General features: G+C 38.1%; 1 protein-coding gene across 7 annotated transcripts in view; it reads left to right on the top strand.

Moving 5' to 3' along the window:
* CAB39L (calcium binding protein 39 like) overlaps window positions 1-15,499 on the top strand; it is a 117,929-nt gene that overhangs the window by 38,005 nt on the left and 64,425 nt on the right. For all 7 annotated transcript variants that reach the window (XM_086329126.1, XM_086329127.1, XM_086329128.1 and 4 more), the window contains 3 exons: window positions 3,771-3,911; window positions 7,528-7,692; window positions 13,418-13,536. In XM_086329126.1, coding sequence (XP_086185252.1) covers window positions 3,810-3,911; window positions 7,528-7,692; window positions 13,418-13,536 — 386 coding nt within the window. In that variant the 5' untranslated portion in view covers window positions 3,771-3,809. The remainder of the gene's footprint in view (window positions 1-3,770; window positions 3,912-7,527; window positions 7,693-13,417; window positions 13,537-15,499) is intronic.

Below are 15,499 nucleotides of genomic sequence, written 5' to 3'. Positions count from 1 at the left end.
TCCTTTCCGTTCCTACCTCCCCACCCCCAGTTATCTCTGTTCTGTCTCCTACAGAGAATGAATTCTGGAAGTAATCTTTCCAATTGGAGTCCACAGGACACTTACCCCCTTTTCTTGTACTGCTTTAAAAAAAAAAAAAACAGAACCTGTGTTGTTTGTTGTTTATTCTGTTTACTTACTTTGTAAATGGGAAAAGTACAGCAGGGCCCGTGTCGGTCATCTGGCATTTGTGTTGCTGCGTGGCTCAGTGTCACCACTAACCTGGAGGGCAAGTTGATTTTCAGTGCCCCAGATGGGGGCATTCGTCTGGGCAGTGTCTGTCTGTTGGACCTAACATGGCATCTTCTCTTGCTCCGGCTTCTTGTGTTGCTGAAATATAATGCATGTTCTAGAAACTCTGAGGTAGAATTTATGGAAAAATTACTAGTACCACGTTATCCCAGGGAGGCACCATTTTCAGAACTCCCCCTTACACCCTTTATCTTTGGCCTTGATAGATACTAAGAATTATACTCAGAATGGGTGTGGGCCAGTGATGAATAAGCAAGAGCTCACTGTATTTGGCCTATCTAATTTGAAAATATGATGCTCTATCTTTCTTTATGAATCAACCTTACAATATAAAGGTTCCTCAAAAAATTAAAAATAGACTGACCATATGGTATAGCAATTCAACTTCTGGGTACTTATCTGAAGAAAATGGAAACACCAATTCATAAAGAACTGTGCATCTTTATTGCAACATTATTTACAATAGCCAAGATAATGGAAACAACCTCAGTGCCCATCTATGGATGAATGGATAAAGACATGCTCTGTGTGTGTGAGGTGTGTGTGTGTATAGAACAGTATTATTCAGCCATAAAAGAATGAAATCTTGCCATTTGTGACAACAAGGATGGAACTTTGAGGGTATTATGCTAAGTGAAGTAAATCAGAAAAAGACAAATACCATATGATCTCACTTATATGTGGAATCTAAAAAACTAAGAAACAGAAGCCAAGCTTATAGATACACAGAATGGATTGGTGGTTGCCAGAGGCAGAGGGTGGGGTGTGGATGAAATGGTGGAAGGGGGTCAAAAGGTACCAACTTTCAGTCATAAACTAAGGAAGTCATGCTGCTGCTGCTAAGTCGCTTCAGTCGTGTCCGACTCTGTGCGACCCCACAGACGGCAGCCCACCAGGCTCCCCCGTCCCTGGGATTCTCCAGGCAAGAACACTGGAGTGGGTTGCCATTTCCTTCTCCAGTGCATGAAAGTGAAAAGTGAAAGTGAAGTCGCTCAGTTGTGTCCGACTCTTAGTGACCCCATGGACTGCAGCCCACCAGGCTCCTCCGTCCATGGGATTTTCCAGGCAAGAGTACTGGAGTGGGGTGCCATTGCCTTCTCTGAAGTAAGTCATGGGGATGTATTAAAAAATAAAATAAGGTAACTTACTTGGTACTAACAATATGTATGTGGGCTTTCTCAGAGCCTTTGGCAACATTTGTCCTGATATCTTTGTGAGTGAGATAGAAAAAATATGAGTTAAATGTTATGACAAGGTGAATTCACAGTTAGTTTAAAAAAACACTTATTAAAAACTTAAATGACATGTAAACAAGCATGATAACTTCTGAATCATAGTGGATCAGTTACCAAGTCAGAACTAGATTAGGATTTAAATACTTCATGTTTGTTTAGCAGATACGTTGAATGCCAGCGTTATAATTCTTGATCACAAACAACAAATACTGAAGAAAATTTTTGGAAGGATTCAGGTAACTCAGAGATTTGACAGAAATCCTAGGGAAGCAGATTTGGGAAGTAGGAATCTAGGGGGTGTAGTATTTAGAACCGTAACCAAGGTTATGCTGGATCCGTAACTGGTTAGAGTATTGCTGTCAGTTGCTGTTATATATTTGTGTGTAATATTCTTCATTGATTAATTGCATTATTGTTAATAAGAAAAATATGAGGAAAAATGGAGTTAACCCAGAAGTCTTTCTATAGAGGTATTGGTAAAATAAAATTTAATAAGAAATTACCAAATACTCCTAGTAATTGTATGTCTGTATAATGGATGTTGTTGTTGTTGTTCAGTCGCTCAGTTGTGTCGGACTCTTTGTGACCCATGGACTGCAGCACGCCAGGCTTTCCTGTCTTTCACTATCTCCTGAGTTTGCTCAAATTCATGTCCTCTGAGTTGGTGATGCCATCCAACCATCTCATCCTCTGTTGTCCCCTTCTCCTCCTTCCCTCAATCTTGCCCAGCATCAGGGTCTTTTCCAGTGAGTTGGCTCTTCGCATCAGGTGGCCAAAGTATTGGAGCTTCAGTTTCAGCATCTGTCTTTCCAATGAATATTCAAGGCTGATTTCCTATAGGATTGACTGGTTTGATTTCCTTGCAGTCCAAGGGACTCTCAAGAGTTTTCTCCAACACTAGAGTTCAAAAGCATCATTCTTTGGTGCTCAGCCTTCTTTATGGTCCAGCTGTCACATCCATACATGACTACTGGAAAACCATAGCTTTGACTAGACAGACCTTTGTCAGCAACGTGGTAACTCTGCTTTTTAATATACTGTCTAGATTTGTCATAGCTTTTCTTCCAAGGAGCAAGCATCTTTTAATTTCATGGCTGCAGTCACCGTCTGCAGTGATTTTGGAGCCCAGGAAAATAATGTCTGTCACTGTTTCCATTGCTTCCCCATCTATTTGCCATGAGGTGATAGGCCCAGATGCCGTGATCTTAGTTTTTTGAATGTTGAGTTTTAAGCCAACATTTTCACTCTCCTCTTTCACCAAGAGGTTCTTTAGTTTCTCTTTGCTTTCTTCCATTAGGGAAAGCCTAAAAAAATACTATAGCCCGAAAAATACTGTTTTTAGTACTCTTATAATTTGGTTTTAAAAATATATTTTTAGATATAGAGAGAAAAGTTAAGGAGGAGTATGTATAAAAGCTGATAACAGTTGTTACCTCTGGATCACTGGTTAATGGCAGCTTTTGATTAATTACATCATATTTCTGTAATGTTTGACATATTTTTGCTAATTCATGTAGAGCAAATGAATATGTTTCTCTTAACTGGAGCCTTTAATTTAGATCTTTTTCCCTAGCACATTTTTAGTATAAACAAGGTGATAATAGCTATATTTGGCTTTTTCTGCTCTATGCAAATAAATGTTCTCAAAAAGAAGAACTGATTTTTCTTTTCCCCTCCTCCTCACCTCCCCACTCCCAGCCATCATGGTAATCCTCATTTCATCAGTGAGTATGGCCAGCTGAATATTTGAAGAGTAAAAAAAATAAAAATAAACAGATTCTAAATAATTTTACATTGTAATTTTGTTATTGCTATTGAGTGGAATGTTTTAAAATATTGCTTTACCAGAGCTTGTTTATCTTAGTCTGACTTTTGTTTTACATGTTCTATTTTATCATCATTAATATCACCATATTCCTCACTCTCTTTAGTCAAAATATCTAGTTTTAAGTATCAGCTTATTCTCTAAGAATACTCCTTTTCCTATTCTTGCATAAATCTTTAATTTCTCTTATAAGAAAAATATTAAACTCTGAGTAAAAACTTTTAGGTAAACCTTTAAAAATATCTTTCTTGAAATATTTTACACTAACTTAAATTTGGCATGAAACTTAAAAATTGTTTTAGATTGATCGATTTTAATGTTCCATATTACTGAATTTGTTGGAAATATGACATTTTGGTATAACAATTTAATCATATTAAGAATTAAAATCATAATTTTTGTTGTTTACTTGTTTTTAGCGTTCTATATTGCATGAAGAGATTTCTATAGATGAAAAAATGCCTCTGTTTAGTAAATCACACAAAAATCCAGCAGAAATCGTGAAAATTCTGAGAGACAACTTGGCCATTTTGGAAAAGCAAGACAAAAAGACAGATAAGGTATGAGCTAAAACAATAATGTTATTATTAAAATACATGAATAGACCACAAGCCAATGTAAAAGCTTAATGAAGAATCCTAAACATGGTCTGCAATGCACTCTCAGGGTCTTTGTGAATACATTTAAATTGGTTTCAGGTCTTATGTCATTGATAATTATTGAATATGTTGTCTTGAACTCTTCATTCATTTTCTAGAGCCTCAGACCAACCTTGGATCCTCTAGAGTTAAGGAGTAACAGAATATTACTCAGTCATAAAAAGGAAAGGACATCTTGCCATTTGCAACAACTTGGATAGACCTAGAGGTTCACTATGCTAAGTGAAATAAGTCAGAGAAAGACAAACACTGTGCAGTTTCACTTATATGTGGAATCTAAAAAAACAATATTAAGGAGAAACAGTTATTGTCAGAGGGGAGGTGGGGTTGGGGTTGGGGGAAGGAACTGGTGAGGGAGATTAAGAGGTACAGACTTCCAGTTGCGTGGGTAGGAGAGTGTCGAGAATATAGTCAATAACCAAGTAGTGTCTTTGTATGGCCACAGATCATAACTAGACTTACATATTTTAGAAATGTATAGAAATGTAGAATCACTATGTTGTGTAACAGAAACTGACATAGTGTTACAGGTCAATTATACTTCAAAAATATATGAACAAACAAACTCAGAAAAAGAGATCAGATTTGTGGTCACCAGAGGCAGGGGTGTTGGGCAGAAGGAATTAGATGTAGTCAATCTTCCGGTTGAAAGGTAAGAAAGTACTAGAAATATAAGGTGCAGCATGATAAATGTGATTAACACTGCTGTATGTTATATATGGAAGTTGTTAAGAGAATCCTGAGTTCTCATCACAAGGAAAAAAATTTTTTTCTCCTCTGTTTCTTTAATTTTGTATCTGTATGCAGTGATGGAAAAACTTATTGTGATAAATATTTCATGATATATGTAAGTCAAATCATTATGCTGTACACCTGAAACTTACAGGACTTTATGTCAATTATATTTCAATAAAACTAGAAGGAAAAAATTCAGAATGGAAAAAAAAAAAACATCTAAAGGGTTTTACAGTTAAACATCTAACGGGTTATACTGTTAATACTTACACTGTGTATAATGTTATACATGAAGAGTAAAAAGTTTGTGTTTAAAGATCATCTGACAGTTTCTACTACGATGCTGCCTTTTTTCTCTTTTCGGCCACACCACAGCGTCATGTGGAATCTTAGTTCCCCAACCAGGGATTGAACCTTGCACTGGAAGCATGGAGTGATAACCACTGGACTGCCAGGAATACCCAGTGCAGCCTCCTTTTAATATTGTTTTAAAGTCCTACTGGGCAGCACTTCCTCATAGGAAGGTCTTTTTAGTATCTTAGATATTCCCTCAAAGGGACATTGAGTCCAACATATTCAGTTTGTCTCTAAAGTGACTGGGGCTTCCCTGGGGTCTCATCGGTAAAGAATCCACCTGCAATGCAAGAGACACAGGAGATGCAGTTTGACCTCTGGGTGGGGAAGATCCTCTGGAGGAGGAAATGGCAACCGACTCCAGCATTCTTGCCTGGAAGATCCCCATGGACAGAGGAGCCTGGCGGGCTGCAGTCTATGGGGTCGCAAAGAGTCGGACACGATTGATCACACCTGCACCCCCGCACCGACTGCATGCACGCTCTAAGACCCTTCGGTTCCCTCCTAGTGTAAACTCTAGAGATGTTCTTGCACATGTGCACCAGGATGCATTGTCAAGATTGTTCCTAGCATTGTTGTTCATAGTAACCCATCAGTGGAAACACCTCGATGTCCATCAACAGTGAAACTGAGAAGTTGCAGTCCAGCTATCAATAGAATAGTATACAACAGTGAATTTAAAGAAGTGCTGCGACATAGAGCAGGAAGAATGAGCCTTACAAATACAGTGCTGAGTGAAAGAAACAAATCATAAGAGGGTACAGGTGCTATTCCAAGTCAGCAGAACTCAGCTATGTTGTTTTGGGAAACAAACATAGATTTTAAAATAACCTGTAAAGAAAGGTAAATAAGTGATTGTCATCAAAGACATAGAAGGATTTACTTCTAGACTGAAAAGAGGGCATTCAAGGTGGCTTCTGGGATGCTAAAAATGTTCTCTTTTTTGACCTCTGTTTTGGCCACACAAGTGTTTGCTTTATAATTATTCTAAACTCTATATATGTTTAAAGTAATCTTCTATAGGTATATATCACAATTTAAGAAAACTTCTTACCTTTAATAAATTAAGGATTTCTTCAGTCATATCATGAAATGTATCTGGAAATTAATTTTTTAATTAACAACTACTATGAGGTAGTTTTTTTTAATTATTTTTGCCTTATTCTATTTCCTTCTTTAATTATAATGATTAGAGTACAATACTTGAAAGTACTAAAACTATACCTACTTTAAAATATTCAGCAAAGTGTTAACTAATTTGCCTGTTTGTTTTGCTTACCTGTTTTTTAAATTTTTTTGCTATAATTTCTTAGTATAATTAAGATACTACACAATCTACCATTTTAAAGTGTGCAATTCAGTGGTTATTAGTTTATTCAGAAGGTTGTGTACCCATCACCACCATCTAATTTCAGAATATGTTCAGCACCTCATTCTTCCCTCCCCAGGCCCTACTCACTGATATACTTTCTTCTCTGTAGGTTCTCCTATTCTTCTTCTAATTAATTAGTTTGGCTGCACTGAATCTTAGTTGCAGCACATGGAGTTTTTAGTTGTGGCAAGTGAACTCAGTTTCAGCATGTGGGAGGGCCCCCTGCATTGGAGGGTGGAGTACTAGCCACTGGACCACCAGGGAAGTCCCTCTCGTATTTTTCTTTATAATGTAGTGAGATTTTTTGCTTTTTTTTTTTAAGTTTCATAGATAACAAAGTGATCATGGTTATGTGTGAGGGATCAGTGGATTGACAAAGGTTATGGGTTTTGACAATATATGATTTTGTACCTATTCCATTTAAAAAATAAGAATCATAGGGATTTGTTGAAAATCATTAACAAAAGCTTTAAATAAGACTACTTGCTACTGATAAGTCTTCAACATGGATTGAATTTAATTTTCAAGAGTTAAATTTATAATTTATTACTAGCAGAGTTCACTATGAATATGATTTAAAGAAAGATCATTTCAATTATATTAACCAAGTAGAAATACTAAAGATCTCTCTTTTATAAATTAATTTCAGTAATATTTTCAAAAAAAACAAAAACAGTGCCTACTACATGGCTTTTGTTTGTTTGTAACTGTATTGAGTTCTTTAATCACAAATAAGCAGAAAATAGGTAACCAGTGGGAAGCTGCTGTATCGCACAGGGGGCTCAGCTGAGTGCTCTGTGATGCCCTGGAGGGCAGTGAGGGAATGGGGTTGGCGGGGTGTTGGCGGGTAGAAGGGAGGTTCAGGAGGGAGGGGATATATTGTACAGAAGAGCTCACGCAACACTGTAAAACAGTTATCATTCAGTCAATAAAAAATAATAATTATACAGAATTTTAAAAGTAAATAAGCAGGGCTCAAGAAGTGGTTTTTGTTTATTTGTAGCCTGAAATTTTTTTTTTTCACTCTTAACTATTAGCGTATATTTTGGTCCCTAGGCTTCAGAAGAAGTGTCAAAATCACTGCAAGCAATGAAAGAAATTCTGTGTGGGACGAGTGACAAGGAGCCCCCAGTGGAAGCTGTGGCCCAGCTCTCACAGGAGCTCTACAACACCGGGCTGCTGGTGACACTCATAGCCGACCTACAGCTGATAGACTTTGAGGTACACCATCTGCCAAAGGATGACAGTTGTGCTTTTCAATTTTTATACACATGACTACCAATATTTGACTGTCATTTTTTGTTACTGTTGTTGTTGTTCAGTTGCTAAGTTGTGTCCGACTCTTTATGACCCCATGGACTACAGCATCCCAGGCCTCCCTGGCCCTCACTTTCTGCTGGAGTTTGCCCAAGTTCACATCCACGGACTTGGCGATGCCATCCAACCATCCCATCCTGCTGCCCTCTTTTCCTTTTGCCTTCAGTCTTTCAGGGTCTTTTCCAATGAGTTGGCTGTTTGCATCACATGGCCAAATTATTACTATTTATATATTATTTAAAATCCCATTTTCTCCACTAAAACTTCTAAAATCACCTTAATCTTTTTTTTTAAAAAAAGCAAAAGGTATACCATAGTTAAGTTTTATGCAGCTAAGTAGTGAAGTTAATGGTCAATAATAATAAAAGATAACTTGAGTGCTTACTGAATGTTGTACAGTTTTTAAGCTCTCTTCTAGCTTAATTCTTTTCTTTTTAAGTTTTAAAAAATATTTATTTATTTGGCTTGCCAGGTTTAATTAGGGCATGTGGGATCTAGTTCCCTGACCAGGGATCAAACCCTGACCAGGTATTGAACCCAGACCCCCTGCATTGGGAACATGGAGTCTTAGCCACTGACCACGAGGGAAGTCTCTCATTTTATTCTTAAAGCAACCTGTATATGATCAGTACTATATTATTAGCCTTGATTTATAGATGAAGACTCTAAAGTTTAAAGATATTAATTTCCCCAAAGTCACTTGGTCACTAAGCGCCTAAGCTGAGATTCAAATGTAGTATCTCCCAGGCCTGTTTCTTTAATTAAAACATTTATACCAACGATTTAAGAATTTTTTTAATGCTACTAATATAGGATATTTCTCTCATTTTTTGAAAGCAGTTATACCTAATTACTGAAATAATATGTAAAACAATAATCTAGAAACATAAGGGGTGAATGTGTGTAAGCATTTTATTATCTATGGTATGTCTAACTTAGAACAGTGGTTTCTCAATGAAATGTGTGGTTGTAAGACACATTTCATGATGGAAATCTTGGTTTTGATTTGATTGTTGTTTTGCTACTACTATCAGGCTTTAGATACTGTCAGGTAAGCGCTTGGATCTCCATTAATTCTCAGAGATAGAAGAGAATGGAGATTTCTGAAGTAAATTGCTTTAGTTTTGTCACCGAGGAAGTAAAAGGAGACTCATTACAGTGATGGACCAAGATAAGGTCGGGGCTCTGGGGATGTGTGGAAATACTAGCTCACGGTTCTCTGGATGGCTTAGATGGAAGACAATTTTGGCCAACTAGAGCTGAGGAGCGGAGAAGGCAATGGCACCCCACTCCAGTACTCTTGCCTGGAAAATCCCATGGATGGAGCAGCCTGGTAGACTGCAGTCCATGGGGTCGCTAAGAGTCGGACACGACTGAGCGACTTCACTTTGACTTTTCACTTTCATGCATTGGAGAAATGGCAACCCACTCCAGTGTTCTTGCCTGGAGAATCCCAGGGACGTGGGAGCCGCCGTCTATGGGGTCGCACAGAGTCGGACACAACTGAAGCGACTTAGCAGCAGCAGCAGCAGCAGAGCTGAGGAGGAGGAATGCAGGGCAAGACTGCTCTGTGTGTTTGACTAGAAACAAGACTGTCTGAGGGCCCCCCAGGGCCCAGATTTCAATTCAGCCTCCCTTTTAGAAACCTCTGTCTTGTCTATGGCCATACCACTCTGAACGTGCCCAATCTTGTCTGATCTCCAAAGCTAAGCAGGGTTGGGCCTGGTTAATACTTGGATGGGAGAAACGTGTCTTTTTCTTCCTTCCCTGCCTTATCTGTTTCTCTAACTTTGACATTTTCTGCTCAATTATCTCCTTTCTTAGTTTTCCCTCTAGCTTGTCTTGTCTTTCTTCCTCCCCATCTTACTCCCTATTTCCCTTTTTAAAAATATTTTGTTTGGTTATTTATTTTGGCTGCACTGGGTCTTAGTTGCAGCATGTGGGATCTAGTTCCCTGACCAGGGATCAAACAAGGGCCCTGTGCATTGGGAGTGTGGAGTTTTAGCCACTAGACCGCCTAGGAAGCCCCTCCTCATTTCCTTTTTTAAACCAGACTTAATGGAATTAAAGTGTAGTTTTATCTTTGTGTTTATATACTTTCATGTTTCCTTAATTTAGTTTAAAATGAGGTATTATGGACATTTGTAGGAGCTGTGCATAGTGGGAAAACCCTTGACTTAGATTTAGAATTGTTTATGTATGGAGTCCCTGCTCTGCCATTTGGTAGTTAGCAACATAACCTCTTTGAGACTAAACTTTACCATCTATAAAATAGGAATAATATCAACTTACAGCATTGTTTTTAAATATTAAACTAAGTAAAATATATATACATATATGTGTTACGGAAGAACACTTAAATGTATATGCAAATATATAGATACCAAATAGTATATTCTCATCTTCTCTCCTTCTCAAACTTAAGTTAAATATAATCTGGTTTATTTTTGTTATAACCCTTGATGTCTGTTTCTTTGTTTATTATTTTAGTTTTAAACTTGGTTGGTGAGTGACCATAAATGGGAAACTCCCCTGCTCTTGGAAGATGGTGTTAGATTTCTGTAAATCTATTGTTTTGTGTGTTTCCCTGAAAGCAGCAGTGTATTAAGCTATTATCATCATTAATTTAGCTTGAGTTAGTGTATGAGATTAACCTAATCTGCAGTGGGATGCTGGAAGGACTATGACCAAGGTTGGTTATGTTTTGAAGACTGAGTCAAGGGTGAAATATTGTCGGGTCCGGTGACCTTGTGAAGCCTTGAGCAACCACAGAATAGACAGGCTCAAAGCGCTGGCCAAGAATTGAGGAGATGGGAGTACACCAAAGAAAAACTTGGTATGTTTCACATCTTTGTGTTGCATTGACTTAGGTAACAAAAGAGGAACAGTAAGAAAGTTTACTTCAAAATTATTTGGGAATTAAGTCATTAAGTTGCCTAAAGATGGACTTCTACATTATCAAGTAGAGTAAAATTTTACTCTCCAAAATCCTTGGGGAAAAATATTTATCTTTCTGAATATTTGAATTTTCCATGTAGCTGAAGATTAAGTTAACTCTTCAAATGGAGAGAGATAAGTAGATAAGTAGTATTTTTGTGGCTTACTTTACATTTTCTTTATAAAATGCATTGTAGACGTGCCTGTCCTCCAAAATGATGTACTAGATGTAATAATTTTCCCTGGTGACTCAATACTATCATTACAAAGGCTTGCTGTAGTGATAATTGCAGGCAGTTTTTTTTTTTTTTTCCCAGCGTTATTGAGGTGTAGTTAACCAGACAGCTCTTGACTTTGTTCATTCAGTTGTCACCTAGAACATAGTTATAAATGAATGTGATATTCAGTAGGTGAAGCCGTCCTCCTCAATCAAGCCCACAGAAAATAAATACTTATAAATGCTTCTTGGTTGAATGAATGAATGAAAAGCAGTTAAAGTTGAAAACAGTTTAGTTTTAAGCATTCCACCGATTACATACAGTATTTTCAGAAAGAATGCACCATTACGAGCATTATTAGACTACTTGCAGAAATGTACTGTCCATTTCTATGGACTAGAAGTGTTAAAGATCAGCCTGCAGGCAGCAACTTTTCTTCTCATGCTTAAAGTATCCACATTAAAAAGTGCGTTTTGCATGTTAAGTCACTTCAATCATGTCTTACTCTGTGCGACCCCATGGACTGTAGCCTCCTCTGTCCATGGGATTCTCCAGGCAAGAATACTGGGGTGGGTCGCCATGCCCTTCTCCAGGGAATCTTCCCACCCAGGGATCGAACCTGCATCTCTTCGACTGTAAAATCTTTGGTGTATTTTTATAACAGGAAAGGAAAATTATTTCTTTAGGGATGGGCTGCAGCTTTTGCCAGATAGCCTAAAAAGATGGAGCATTGCTTACAGAGAAAAACAGACCTTTTGTTTAGAAGACACCTACATGGGCTTTTTTATTCACTGTGAAAAGTGAGGTCTCCAGGCAGTGTTTGAAAGGAAAAGACTGAAAGAAAAGAGCTTAGATTCCTTTTGCAGAGTAAAATAACAGAAATTTGAGAAATGTCCTCTCATTGGCTAACTTTGATAGTAGAAGGAAATAGGAGATAGGAAAAGGGTATAGAGTAAGGGCAATTGAAGGCTCCAGAACCATGACAGAGGAAGGGGCTTAAGGAAAAAGATAAGCAGAAATGCTGAGGAATCTTTAATAATAGTGATATGTGGGGTTCAATTGGAAGTTGTTTCTGCAGTGCGCTGTAATTACCCTTAAACCCTTGATAAAGGAAGTATGTACTAATAATATGTTGAATGAAGGAGAAGAGGTGGTTTTCTACACTTGGGATAAACCATATATAAAACAGCTAGTTGAGGAAATAACTGGTTGTAGAAGGCAAGACAATGGACAAGGGTTGAGAGGAGCTAGGAGCAGGGGTTTGAAATCCAGAGCTGACCGCAGTGCTGGTGGCCCGAGGCGTTGGTTTAGATTGAGCTGCTGCTGCTGCTAAGTCGTTTCGGTTGTGTCCGACTCTGTGCGACCCCATGGACTGCAGCCCACCAGGCTCTTCTGTCCATGGGGTTTTCCAGGCAAGAGTACTGGAGTGGGGTGCCATAGCAGAGACTAACTCAGCAATCTGTGACAAACCCACTTCCTTCTTCAGAAACCAGGAGGAAAGTAGTGCAATGGGCTGAGCAAAGTACTGGAAGACCCTGCTGTGATGTGAGTAAGGGCTCATTAGAAGACAGACCTTTGGGTTACAGTTGTTTAAAAAGAAAACTCATTACTTTATAACCATAAATTTTTGTCTAATCCTTTAAGCCTTAAAGATGCTGACAGAAAAAAAAAATTACTTCAGCATATTCTTATGAGTTCCAAAAAAAAAAAAAGAGTTATGGCTGAGATTGCAAGCTTTCTGCTTTATGGGCTCAGGATCAAACTCAGAGCTATGGTTTTTGAGGTTTAGCCAGTATTCAAGACAGAGCCCTAGACTCTTTGATGTTTTGAAACACAGTGTGATAAGAGATCAAAGGATGAAAACGTATTGTATGTTAAGAGTCCATGCATTCATTTTAAAGGCAGGTGTGCCTTGCAGAAATAGGGTGGATACAGTCAACTGTTCGGGTTGAATTAGAAGGCAGCTCCAAAATGCAGAAAACTTCCTACTGTGATATTAATCACTAATGATTATTTCTTGCTACATTAAAAAACTAAAAGCAAAAAAAGCCCTCTAGAATCAGCTTCTCAATAAGCCAGTTTATGGTCCTAAGTTTTTGAAACTTTCTATCCCCTTAAGACCTTTTTCTGTTCCCCAACCCTAATTAAAAAGTGGTCCTTAATCTTTGATTTTATTACTGTAAAAATAGAGATCATAAAGCCTTTAGACACAAGCTTTGACTGTACTTCATGCATTTAATGATTTGAAATGCTTACTATGTGTGTAGGGCATTGATTTTATTTGGACTTGACTCTGGTTGTTTGTTTATTTTTGTACCCATCTTTAGACAGATGAAGTCAAAGAATGCACAGGTGGGAAAATATCATATTAAATGGACTGAGTATGTTTGTATATAAACAGCTTTTGAAATAATGTACATGCCATACAATTCACCCATTTAAAATATACAACTTAATGGTTGTTTCTTTAACAGGGAAAAAAGGATGTGACCCAGATATTTAACAACATCCTGAGAAGACAGATAGGCACTCGGATTCCTACCGTGGAGTACATTAGTGCTCATCCTCACATCCTGTTTATGCTCCTCAAAGGGTAGGTGGATGCTTTCCTTTAAAGTAGGTTTGAGTCTGGAAAAGTTGTTAAAAGTAGATAGCGTTAGCATCATTTCAGATATGATCAATTCCCTTTTGGATTCATATTTGCTATGCTTGAAGTCAGCCCTCCAAATCTATGTCTCTGTGATTGTTCAGGCTGCAACAAAATGCTTTCTAAGTAAAATTCCTTCCACCTACTGCCCCTCTTTCCTCCACTTTCCTGTCTTCTCTACCTGTTACATTATAGCTTACACTTCCCAATCCGCCCTCTTTCTGGCTGCCCACTTACCCTCTTTGCTTCACTAGTGGCTCAGATGGTAAAGAATCTTCCTATGAGAGACCCAGCTTCAGTCCCCAGGTTGGGAAGATCCCCTGGAGAAGGGAATGGCTACCCACTCCAGTATTCTTGTCTGGAGAATTCCATGGACAGAAAAACCTGGTGGGATACAGTCCACTGGGTTGCAAAGAGTTGAACACAATTGAGCAGCTAACACTTTTACATTCACACTTTACCCTCTTTACATAAAATTTAATCCCCTCATTACACAAATATACACAGACACGGATGCATACATACAATATCCTTCAATGGTTAGCTTCTATTCAGGTGACATGCTTTCATGTGGGGATAGAATAAATATCACTGTACATATATGGCACCACAGGGCAGCCAAAAACCTAAAGTCTAGTCAGGTAATAAAATCCCCGATTATGACTTTTTTATGTTTGCTCATTTACAAAGGTTTCTTGGGCATTGTGAGGCTACTGTAACTCCTAGGATCAGAAATATGGATGCAGCAAGGCTTGGGGATAGTAGCCTTTTGTCTTTTGTCTCCCCTTCTCTGTCTTTCTACTTTACCATTTTGAACTTCACATGCTATTCCATACCTAGTCCATCTCATCTGTTTTCAGTTCCCAAGTCCTTGTGCATTTTAAAATATTTAATTGTATCAAAATAATACATGCCACATAGTTTAAAAACCAGATATAGGGACTTCCTTGGTGATCTGGTGGCTAAGACTCCGCCTTCCCAATGCAGGGGGCCCAGATTCAATCCTTGGTCAGGGAGCTAGATCCCACATGCCGCAGCTAAGACCCGGTGCAGCCAAATAAATAACCAGACTCAACAAACAGCAGCTCTTTGCTTTTTCCTTCTCCATCCCTCAGTCCCATTTACCAAAGACAACCACTTTGATCTTTTTTATTTGTTCATCTGGTATTTACCTCTATATTATGAATTAGGAGCTTTTACTAAGTTTTGATTTGTCCATTTGAAAAATATATCTGTTAAATTTCTCATGGACTAGGTGACAATTTTGTTTTTCCACCACCATCACTACTCCATTTTCCTTCCCCTCACCCTCCCAATATCCTTTATCACAATTTTTTATTTCATTAAAAAGGCACATTTATATTATTATAGCTATGTAGTGTACTATTACTTTGTTTTTCCGTACAAAATATTGTTTTTACTGGAGAATTAAGTCTTTAAATTCTGGAAAGGGCAATATACTTGTATCATGTATTAGGGTAGTTTAAAAGTATAAGAAACCTTAAGCTTTATAAGAAATAGACCCCACAATGTAGTGGCCCCACTACAAGATAAATGTATTTTCACATAATCGAGAAGAACAGATGTTCTAGGTCAGCAGGGGTTCCTTCAAAGAGTGCTTCCTAAGATCACTTTGTTGATTGCCAGTTCAGCCCACAGGAAGGCAAATATACTTGGGAGAATCTATGAGCCAGGCCTGGAAATGGCTTGTATTACTCCCACTCACATTCCATTTGAGAGCACTTAGTCACTTGGCCTCTTAATTCTTAAGGGAACCTGAGAAATGTAGTTAGCGCCCAGGAAGAAGAGGAGAAAGGATTCTGCAGACAGCCTACAGTCTCTGCCCCTTAGTGTTTCTTTGAAAATGTATTCCCTTCCATATTCTCTGTCCTTACTTTCTAGACCTCCT

This window comes from Bos grunniens, chromosome 12, assembly GCF_055505025.1.
Source record: "Bos grunniens cultivar Pamir isolate PY7600 chromosome 12, Bosgru_T2T1.0, whole genome shotgun sequence".
Lineage (NCBI taxonomy): Eukaryota > Metazoa > Chordata > Mammalia > Artiodactyla > Bovidae > Bos > Bos grunniens.
Note: the sequence above shows the minus strand (reverse complement) of the source record. Positions and strands in the feature narration are given on the sequence as shown.